The sequence below is a fragment of the Corythoichthys intestinalis genome, chromosome 9 (assembly GCF_030265065.1).
Source record: "Corythoichthys intestinalis isolate RoL2023-P3 chromosome 9, ASM3026506v1, whole genome shotgun sequence".
Classification (NCBI taxonomy): Eukaryota; Metazoa; Chordata; class Actinopteri; order Syngnathiformes; family Syngnathidae; genus Corythoichthys; species Corythoichthys intestinalis.
The window spans coordinates 24,137,891-24,149,364 of record NC_080403.1 but is presented as its reverse complement, the minus strand read 5'-3'; the positions used below and the strand labels follow the sequence as shown (position 1 = coordinate 24,149,364).

The 11,474-nt window shown below is 37.0% G+C and overlaps 1 protein-coding gene across 2 annotated transcripts in view; it reads left to right on the top strand.

Moving 5' to 3' along the window:
- Nucleotides 1–542: 542 nt before the first annotated feature.
- Nucleotides 543–11,474, top strand: part of nckap1l (NCK associated protein 1 like) — a 38,063-nt gene continuing 27,131 nt past the window's right edge. For both annotated transcript variants that reach the window (XM_057847146.1, XM_057847145.1), the window contains exons 1-10: nt 543–710; nt 1,429–1,539; nt 1,608–1,700; nt 2,082–2,138; nt 2,217–2,359; nt 2,436–2,526; nt 4,613–4,750; nt 8,850–8,898; nt 8,999–9,155; nt 11,372–11,428. In XM_057847146.1, the coding sequence (XP_057703129.1) occupies nt 621–710; nt 1,429–1,539; nt 1,608–1,700; nt 2,082–2,138; nt 2,217–2,359; nt 2,436–2,526; nt 4,613–4,750; nt 8,850–8,898; nt 8,999–9,155; nt 11,372–11,428 (986 nt within the window). In that variant the 5' untranslated portion in view covers nt 543–620. The remainder of the gene's footprint in view (nt 711–1,428; nt 1,540–1,607; nt 1,701–2,081; nt 2,139–2,216; nt 2,360–2,435; nt 2,527–4,612; nt 4,751–8,849; nt 8,899–8,998; nt 9,156–11,371; nt 11,429–11,474) is intronic.

The following is an 11,474-nucleotide window of genomic DNA, read 5'->3' as shown; positions in this document are numbered from 1 at the left end:
ATTATTTTATGTTAGGAATTTTTTTTGTTAATTTACTTGTACTCTATTGTTTATTCTATGTTTCTTTATTTATGATTTTGTCATTTGTGTCTTGGAATAATTATGCTGTTCAAGAAAAAGAAATCCATATGTCATGTGTACAAAGTTATGAGTACATACAAATACTTTTGTACAATTAGGAGTTTGTTGTAAAGAAACATAGAAGAATCCAAATATATATACATTTGACTGAATGATTTAGGTGCAATAAAATAAGCACAAATTTGATCAGAAGGGTAAACAAAAAGTGAAAACTATGAGAATGTGAAAATGATTTGACAGTAAAATGATTTCCCTGAAGATGAAGAAATAGAACCCTACAGACTAATAGTAAATCTCCAAGCAATGGCAAGGCACATAATTGTATGTTCTCTGTTGATATTTCTCATATCTACTTCTTGACACGTCCTTTCACCATACAGATGATTGTGACAAACTCACCCCGACAAATCCAATCTCCACCCACAACCACAAGCCCCATGTGACCCAGAGTTTGAGGTGATGCCTCGGGGCCGCTCGTTTGTTTCTGACTGCAGAAAAGCCAAGGTTCTCGAGGGGATATTGGCGAAGCTGAGGGCACCATGGAGAGCCATCAAAAATTGGCGGAAAAGCTCACCATTCTAAATGATAGAGGGAACGGGGTGCTGATACGCATCAACTACATCAAAAAGGTACTGTGTAAACCAAAGACAAGAATTAATGAACTTAAGTCATATTCAATGTCTAAAATTTCAATATATAATTTTATTTATGCATGTACAGTATAGTATTTTACTGTACATGTAACACAACTGATAGTGTAGAAATAACGTTTAGCTACACAAATTCAAATTTAAAATTCTTTAGCGAGTAGAAACTCTGGGGTAACCAATATTAGATAATTTTTTGACTTTTTTAATGTCCGACTACACTTTTGGAGGTCATTGCAAGTGAACCTAACAAAAGTGTTTGACATTTGTTATCTTAAACATACTTTGTCTTACTCCACTGCATTTGACCAAAGAGGAAGTGTAACCAGGAAGTGGGACCGAGCTGTCAGCCAACCTCAGTTTCAGTTAGTCTGAAGCTGTCAAATGAGTAAAAAATAACCAAGTCACGAGATCCGTCCATCCATTTTATAGTAGCGTTGAGGGGACATTGCCGAAATTGATAAACCAGCATGAAACAAACAAAAAAAAAGAAGATTTCATTCTTCCTTTGTCAAGTGTTTATTTCTATGTTCCTTGAATTGACTGGCAACCATTTCCAGATTAAGTCTGTTTTTCTTAACGTAGTTCGTAGCGCTAATAAAATCAGTCATGATCTATCAACTGCAAGGCGGAAGCACAGGCATCCCAGATAATTAATAATATTAATGTCAAATCAAATATTTTTCCATCTGTTGTGCAGACCTGTGCAGATGTAAAGCTGCGGCCACCCATCCTTTCAAACAAGACCATGGAGCCTGCCATTAAATATATCACCAAAAAATTTCCAAACATTGACTTTCGTGGAACTGTTGTAAGTATTCTGTACTTTTCTTTTCTGATTACGACATTTTATGCTGATTAAAAATGTTCTCATCTTAGCAAAGTCTAACCAGCATCCAGCGACAAAAGTCTGAAGTGATGGAAGCCACAACAAGCTACTACGACTCCTTTCTGGACGTAGTAGAGTTCAGGGTAATTGTAAATCAAATTCACTAAAATTACATGTGTTTTCTCTTCCTGCCCATCTATTTTTTTACTGGAGATTAAATTTACATATAGAATGGTTTAACCTGACATAGAAAGTAGTTTATTTTCAAATTTAGCTCAGTTGCGTGCACTTTGTGACACTTCTGCATGCATTTGCGTGATGGAGGTCGAGGCATCATCTGTATTTATGACTATAACTCAATCCCGGTGATGAATTCATGCAATTTCTTTTGAGGTGATAAAATCATCTGCATGGCTGGTGTTGTGCGCGGGAAGTCTCTGACAACTGATGTGTGTGTGTTATTGCTTTGTTGGCATCCATGTTTGGTTTTAATCAAATCCCTCTCCAATTCTTGTTTGATGCAGGACCATGTCTATGAGTTACTGAACACAATAGATGCCAGTCAGTGCTTTTTTGATATTGTAAGTACGGATATTATTCATGGTCATATTACGGGTCGATTGAGGAGGAAAACCTTGAACTGAAATGTCAAATTCTAGGCAATAAACTTCGACTTCACTAAGAACTACTTGGACTTGATCATCACATACACTTCGGTTATTGTCACACTGGCACGATTTGATGAGAAGAAAGCTCTGGTGGGTATGTTCAACTGCGCTCACGAGATGACCAAAGGATGTAGGTGAGAGAACATTGAACAATGGTGCATCAAAATGCGTCCCCTGCATTTTTCTCAAATGCCTAATTGCACCCTGCAGTGACCCTTCATACCCGCGGCTCAGTCAAATGTTTATGGAGTACGAGCATCCCTGGAAGAAGCTCACTGAGGAGTTCGGCCCTCACACTAAGGTTTCATTAAACATATAGACCCAACATCAGAGGTGGGTAGAGTAGCCCAAAATTGTACTCAAGTAAGAGCAGCGTTACATCTAAATAATAATACTCAAGTAAAAGTAGTCATCGTAAAATTTACTCCAGTACAAGTAAAAAATCATTCATTGAAAATAATACTCAAGTAATAAGTAACATTGTGAGTAACTGCTTAAAGTGTCTGATTTTTTTTTCTTAATAATGTTTTTTTTTTTCTCAGCACAACTTCAATTAACTGAACTTGTTACGGTCCGCGAATGCGGAAAACAAGATAGGACCCAAGATCAGACAACCGAGGGGAAGAGTTCAGGGATTTATTAAGCACAAACAAAACAAAACACGCGATCGCAGAAAAGAGGGAATAACAAAAGGGGTCCGCATTGGCAGTGTATCAAATACCTGTTCTCCCCACTGTATATATACCATATGTATACCATATATATACCATATATAACACTCAATACCTGCACAAGGTAGAGGATTACAAACCAAAGACGGCTGACGAACAAGATGGCAAATACAAAGCGACTCGAAAGTAGTATGTGTCGAATGGCGACCAGCAAGCTAATATCTCGGCAACGTTGTCTTGGTTCGCCGGCGTTTATGTATACTACTATTGATTAGCTGGAACTCGCTGCCGGTGCGATGTCGGGAATGCTCCCACAGCCTGCTCAGAAATAAACAAACTCTAACCAGCTGCAGAATGTGACAGAACTGTTATTATTATACTGTATTATAGTTCAGTGTTTCCCATCCTGCTAGCTTATATCCACATATTATGCAGAATGAACTTGGTTGTGGGCTCCTCATCTAGCTCAACAGGTGGCCTTTTCTCCATAAAAAAGCTGTCCAAAGACGTCACCGCCCGCAGCACACATCCAACAGCAGCTAACGTTACTGTTTACATTGATTGACGCTGGGCTGCTACAGGTGCGCAAACACCCCAGTAATGGCAGCCAACCAATGAAGGGCGACCTACGCAAATCTCTACTTGGATTATTCAAGAGGCACAGGCCAGATTGTGGTCGTTAACAATTTTTTAAATTATTTCTCTGCGCCATGGACTGGTACCCGTGCCCAGCCTGGTGGTTGGGGATCCCTGGCTGAGCCAATCAGATGACAGTATTATGCCAAAAACATAGCATGAGTGCCCTCTAGTGGAGATAAATCCTTGTTACCTCTGAACGGTATGATGGAGTTATGTTGTGACATCCCATTGGTAAAACTGGTAGAGCTACTGTCGGCATCTCTGGCAAAAAAAAAAAAAAAACAACTCATTATGTTGAATAAAGAGGTATAGACTTCACGATCAGTTGACAAGACAACTCCCACAAACATTGCGCCATGCCTTCCTGTTGGGGACCAACCTTGGCAGAACTGAGTTGGCTTTTACTGTGATAAACACATGATGCGTTCATATGCCAGATTTAGGTGGAAACAGGATGAATGTTTTAGTGCGTACAAGCAGGCAGAATTGTCTTGGTCGAGGATTCAAGGTAATTATTATATAAAAGAGCCCCGTGCATACACTTTCAACATAAAAAGCTTTTTGTTTTGTGACCGCCGCCGCCAAATTGGATTGCACAATAGCGTAATTTTAGCTCGAAATATTTACGTAAAATGAATGATAACTGGCTGTTTTTTTTTTTTGCTTTAAACCAATAATTTAGACTGTTTGATTTTCATATCTAAAGAAATTCCAGTGATGTTCGCATTTATTTACAAGAATTTCTTACTTAAAAAGCTCTTTGTTTTGTGATGGCTGCCATGTTGTATCCATACACAGTAGCATAAGTTTACATTCAAATGATCAGGTAATTTTTGGCCAACTGCCCGTTTTTGGGCAAAAAAGTAGTAATTAAGAGTAAGAGTACTGTTTCTTCTCCACAAATCTACTCAAGTAAAAGTAAAAAGTATTGCGTGGTGAAACGACTCAAAGAAGTACATTTTTCTCAAAAAGTTACTCAAGTAAATGTAACGGAGTAAATGTAATGCGTTACTACCCACCTCTGCCCAACAGTATATAAAATATTTCAACTCAATGATACCTGGTGTGCCGCCCTAGTCTGTGACAGCTGCTTTGCTGTCTCTGAGGACGATCTACCCGCGGAGGAACCTGCCGGTGGAAAAGTGGCAGAGTGCGCAGCTGCTCAGTTTGCTCAACGCTTCGGTGACAATGTTGGATCCGGCATGCTGTGACACTGTAAGTCTATTTATTTAATAGCTCAATAAGGATGAATAAATATCGAGTAAAACAGCTGAAAAAAGCTAATGACATATTATTTTAGCAGTTAGTTGACCAATTGGCTCATATACAAATTATGTTATTTCTTGTTATACTACTTTCAATTTGACATTTTAGCTCTAAATGGAATCACAAACTGCACTCAGAAAAGTAGGGCAATGAATACTAATTTTTGGGAGGACGGAGGTCACCTGAGTTCACTGCTCTGCCCCACTACCAACTCCCGCCCACAAAGCATCGGGGCCAAGTGTAGAGGAGAGGGCGAGCGCCGTCTGTTGGCTGATGTTAGGCCCATGTTGTGAATCCATTTGAAAAGCAATTAGTTGACCATCAATCACTGCCATAGCTCTAGCATTGAGGTTAATGGAGGATGGGTAACAGAGAAGAGGTGTGACATCAATAAGATCGTTGAAGTGGGACAGCTCTAATTCTATTCTACTGACGCGCAGTGTTGTTAATCTTACTGAAAAAAAGTAATTAATTATAGTTACAAATTACTTCTCCCAAAAAGTAATTGCGTTAGTAACTCAATTACCTGAATGTAAGAGTAATTAGTTACTTGGCAAAGTAATTGGTGATAATTACTTTTTTTTTTTTTTTTCCCTCAAAAAAAAAACAAACAAACAAAAAAAAAACATTGGCCACGCTATGTGAAGTTTGTTGGTACAATTGGCCCGAGCCCAATTCTTTACCCTAATTTAGTCTTTACCCTGAATCAACTGTTAAAAGTTGTTAGAATTGCTCCCATTATTGCATTAGTTCCCTTCTCTCTACTTTCGACATATGAAAGTTTTAAAACTGTTTCATCATTTAAAGATAGATTCAAGTCAAGATTTTGCCGATTTAGAAGTATTTTATATAAAAAGTTACTTAGGTTCGCTAGGAAGGTTCTCTACAACAGAGCCGTCCTAAAAAGTCTACTGCTTCAAGATGGCGGCTGTCTACTAACGCATTTAGTGCCATGTCTGTCATTTTGCATCTAGTTATATCTATATACAGTACATGTGATATCTACCATGTCTACCATATCTACCATAACATGCGGGCGTAGTTTGTAGGCTATCGGCTACAACATGTATTATTGGAGCTACCTAGCATCGCATTTGCTCGGCGTCACAACTTTCTTGCCTCCTCCCAACTCCTGCTCTGCTCTGTTGTCTCGGTGAGTCCGTCTCCCTCAGACTTTTCGACCGATATAGTAACGCATAGTAACGCATGCCTTTCCGTCCTCAGTAACGGTAAAGGCGTTGCCAAGATGAGAAAAGTAATTAATTAGATTACCCACTACTGAAAAAAATAACGCCGTTAGTAACGCCGTTATATTGTAACGCCGTTATTAACAACACTGATAATAATTAACCCAAATCCGCCGAGAGTGCATAGGCGGAGTTTGACTTTTGGGGCTAGGGGGGCACCACATTTTGATGACCCCGAAACTCAGTGTCAGCAATAACATTAACTTACAATAATATTTATAATAATAAGTTGACAATGAGCAGTTTTTGTTTCCCATCATTCTTGAGGGGAATTCTAAATCAGGAGTCTTAGGCAATACTTTTCGCCAAGATCATCATTCATTGAATATGGTACGCCCGCCGGTGTCGTGCCAATGTAGTTTCGACCATCAAAAATTGTATCCCCTGAGCGGAGCCATATGGAGGTAGATTTGTGTATTTATTATTCAATAAAAAAAAAGTTGCTTCAAACAAAATATATATTTTCAACCCCCCCCCCCCCCCCCCAAAAAAAAACGCTTCAATAATACCAATTTTAAAAAATGTGTTTGAATGTAAAAATAAATTTAAAACTCAAAAAACTAAAAAAAAAATAAAAAAAAAATGCATGTGAAAGCTATTTTTCTTTGATTTTCTTTTCTTTTTTTCTTTTCTTTTTTTTGGGGGGAAAGTAGTCGTTTTTTTTTATTTTTTTATTGAAGACACTTTTTATATTGAAGTAATGTTGATTTGTGTTTATGCCACATTTTGGCTTGGACATTTTTGTCTTTATTATTCAATCAAAAAATAAATTGCTTAAAAATATATATGTTTGAAAAGAAAAATTACTTGAATCAAAAAAAGAAAAATTTAAATCATAGAAAAAGTTTTTGAATGCGAAAAAATATTTGAGATTGAAAAAATTGCATTTGAACACTTAATTTTTCATTGAAAAAGTTTTCTTTGATTGAAGCAATCCTTTTTGTGTTTGGGCCATATTAAGGGTTGGACATTTGTGTCTCAATCATTCAATCCCTTAAAAAGTGGCTTCGTTAAAAAAATATATTTTTTAATGAAAGAAAAAAATCATTTGAAAAATAAAATTGCCCTCCCCTATTTTTTAATGAAAATTATATGCAAAGCAAATGGCCGTCTAAGGTGCTAGTCACCAATGTTGATAATAACGGCATTAGAATATAACGGCGTTAGTAACGGCAATATTTTTTTCAGTAGTGAGTAATCTAATGAATTACTTTTCTCATCTTGGCAACGCCGTTACCGTTACTGAGGATGGAAAGGTGTGCGTTACTATGCGTTGCTATATTGGTTCAATGACGCGATAAAAGTCTGAGGGAGATGGACTCACCAAGACGACAGAGCAGAGCAGGAGTGGGGAGGCAAAAAAGTTGTGACGCCGAGCAAACGCGATGCTAGGTGGCTACAATTATACCTGAGTGTAGCCGATAGCCTACAAACTACGCCCACATGATATGGTAGACATGGTAGATATCATATACTGTATATATATATATATATATATATATATATATATATATATATATATATATATATATATATATATATATATATAACTAGATGCGAAATGACAGACACGGGGGCGTTAGCAACATGTACATTATAGGAACTAGATGCGTTGGTAAACAGCCGCCATCTTAAAGCATTTGACTTCTGTCGTAGAGAACATTCCTCGCGAACCTAAGTAATTTTTTTATCTTAAATACTCCTAAATCAGCAAAATCTTGACTTGAATCTATCTTTAAATGATGAAACAGTTTTAAAACTTCCATATGTCAAAAGTAGACAGAAGGGAACTAATGCAATAATGGGAGCAATTTTAACAATTTTTAACGGTTGATTCAGGGTATAGGGTAAATTAGGGTAAAGAATTGGGCTAGGGCCAATAGTCCCAAAAACCTTTTACACTTCACATAGTGTGACCTATGATTTTTTTTTTTTTTTTTTGAGGGAAATTAAAAAAAAAAAAAAACATGAAAACTATCGCCAGTTACTTTGCCAAATAAATAATTACTCTTAGATTCAGGTAACTGAGTTACTAACGCAATTACTTTTTGGGAGAACTAATTTGTAAATATAATTAATTACTTTTTAAAGTAAGATTAACAACACTGCTAGTCACATGATCTGTTCAAAAAATAAATTTGACCAATTATTAAAAAAAAAAAAATTTGGGGTTAATTTCATTCATTTCTGTTGCAGTTTTATTGCTTTACAATTTTTATACATATAGGAAAGTCAATTACATGCAATGACACTTTTCAGCCACCGGGGGGGGCCTGGCCCCCCTGTGCCCCCCTAAGAGCCGCTTATGCGAGAGTGTATTTTAGGTTATACAATAACAGGTTACGAGACTAAGGGACTTGTTTAATTGTAAAACAATGGATGTCATTAATACAACAAATAGTTATGACAAATGAAACTTGTTTAGGGAATTAATTGTGGCTCTCAATTTTTCCAACTGATAACAGCAAATTACTGTTTACGCTCCTCTCGACCATTACTCACTGCAAACCATGCCTTTATCATCAACACCATTTCCATCTGTGGCTGTGGGCATGTCTTGTCCTTTACACCTCATTAAATCTTGTTTTTCCCTTTACCGTCATTTTGAGGCGATGTTTCGCTCCCTGCAGCACTCTCACATAAGTGTGTGCAGCGACCTCCGGGCAGCTCTTTATCTGTAGATCAAATACAACAACAAAACACTTTTGAAAATGTGAGAATGTGTATGTCAAAGTTGCTTTTGGGCTTGTATTCATCACAATTGCCAGTTAATAAGTCTGCTGCTCCTCCACCCTCTACAGATGGCATGTGAATATCTGTCTTTGGAAGTAATGGAGCGCTGGATCATCAGTAAGTGCTAACCCACTTAAAAATGACTACAATCTTGTCATTTTGTGGTGAACAATAACCCAATTTAGGGGGGTTCTGGTTTCTCTCATTGTCCCTGTAGTCGGCTTCCTTTTGTGCCACAGCAGCCTGAATAGCAACCCGTCCTCGCAGGAGCTGTGGAAAATGGCTCTGCGGAGCGGCCTGTACATAACCATCACCAGGGATGAGCTGCTCGGCATACATAAAGTCTCTGAGGACCTCTTTGACAGCATCAAAGGGTAGGGAAGATCCCCTTTGGCAATCCACCAACCACGTTAGTAAGCTTTCCCCTGCACTCGCTACTGGAAAATGAGACTAAAGTGAGTTTTCACAGCTTCATGTGATTTTAATATCCACTACTACTTCAAACAAGAGGCCTATTTACATTCTGCCCTCACAGGAAACTGGTAGACTATTTAAAGGACTGACTCATTAGCAGCCTTTGACTGCGATAGACGTCCAATCCATTGGAACTGGGAGTGTCTGTCAGCGCTGGCAGACACCCCCAGTTCCAATGGATTGGACTTCTATTGCCATCAATGGTACAGAAACATGATCATGAGCCAATGAGGGAAATTTTCTGGCTGCCACTATACGTATATCGCTGGTGTAGATAGATGAGCATTGTATAGATATGATGGCATTATATTGGTTTCAAAGGGGAAAAGCTGAATTGATATAAGAGGTTGTTCATTTACATGCGTGGTCATGGATTAAATTTAGCTTGTATCTCAAGACACCACGGACTAGTAAATCCTGTAGAGGTCAATTACAATAGGCAATAACTTGAAAATATTTTTTGTTGTTTTAGGTCTGATAGCTCTTTATGACTAATTTTTGAGTGCAGAATCCAAAATCCAATCCAATAATTTTTCCCTTTCACAACATTTTCTCCATAGCTGACACTAACAATTTTGTTACTACCGTATTGGCCCGAATATGAGATGGCCCTGATTACAAGATTACCCCAAATGATTATAACAATATATTTGAGAGAAAAAGCATGTTATTTTGCCTCATTCAAATCTTAATATCTGAACATCTAAATTTGTAAACTAAAATGCAATCACATTCATAAATGAATGGCTTCAGTTTTTTGAAATGTAAATAAACCAATTTATTGTGATAAAACAACAAAATTAATGCAATAACTGCATTAACCATCAAAGTGAAGTCTAACTGTAACTATAGTCTTGAAACAAATCTGAATAAGGAAAAACACTGCAATAAAATAATGCAAACTCGTTAAACTTGAGAGTAGCTGAGATCTGTCATGACAGAACATCGCTTCAATGATATCTGGCGCCATCTAGCGTCGTGAATGGGGAAAGTAGCTGAGATCTGTTATGACAGAACATCGCTTCAATGATATCTGCCGCCATCTAGCGTCGTGAATAGTTATAATGTAGGGCTATCAAAATCATCGCGTTAACGGGCAGTAATTAAATTTTTTAATTAATCACGTTAAAATATTTGACGTAATTAACGCACGTGCCCCACTCAGACAGATTTAAATGACAGTACAGTGAACTGCCCACTTGTTAACTGTGTTTTATGGAGTTTTGCTGCCCTCTGCTGGCGCTTGGGTGCGACTGATTTTATAGGCTTTAGCACCCATCAGCATTGTGTAAGTAATTATTGACATCAGCAATGGCAGGCTACTAGTTTATTTTTTGATTGAAAATTTTACAAATTTTATTAAAACGAAAACATTAAGAGGGGTTTTAATATAAAATTTCTATAAGTTGTACTAACATTTATCTTTGAAGAACTACAAGTCTTTCTATCCATGGATCGCTTTAACAGAATGTTAATAATTTTAATGCCATCTTGTTCATTTATTGTTATAATAAACAAATACAGTCCTTATGTACCGCATGTTGAATGTATATATCCATCTTGTGTCTTATCTTTCCATTCCAACAATAATTTACAGAAAAATATGGCATATTTTATAGATGGTTTGAATTGCGATTAATTGTGATTAATTACGATTAGTTAATTTTTAAGCTGTAATTAACTCAATTAAAAATTGTAATCGTTTGGCAGCCCTAGTATAATGTCTTGACTGCGAATATAAGACCCCCTCTTTTTTAGTCTTATTTCAATGCAAAAAACACCGTCTTATATTCGGGCCAATATGGTATATACTGTACACACAACTAAGAATATTGTTTGTAAAAACTGTGTTAAATAGACATTGTAGTGCAGTTCTGTTTCTTTCCCATTTAATTTTATAAGAATATTTGAATTTAATTAAAAACAATTGCATTTATGTATGTTTATATTTTTTAAGAAAACTGAAAGTTCAAAAACTTAACATGATAGCGACAACATGAAATTAGTTTTGGATTCCGCACCCAAAAAACGTGTTTAAAACAGCTATCTGACCTATCACAACCAAAACTGTGTTACCTAATGTTATGATTGTTTCAAATGATTTCACCTTCATCAGATATGGCAAGCGAGTTACAGACATTAAGGAGTGCCGCGATCACGCCATAGCCAACAGGTAAGGCACTAAAATTTGTGACTCAAAGACAAAATTCTGGGTGTTT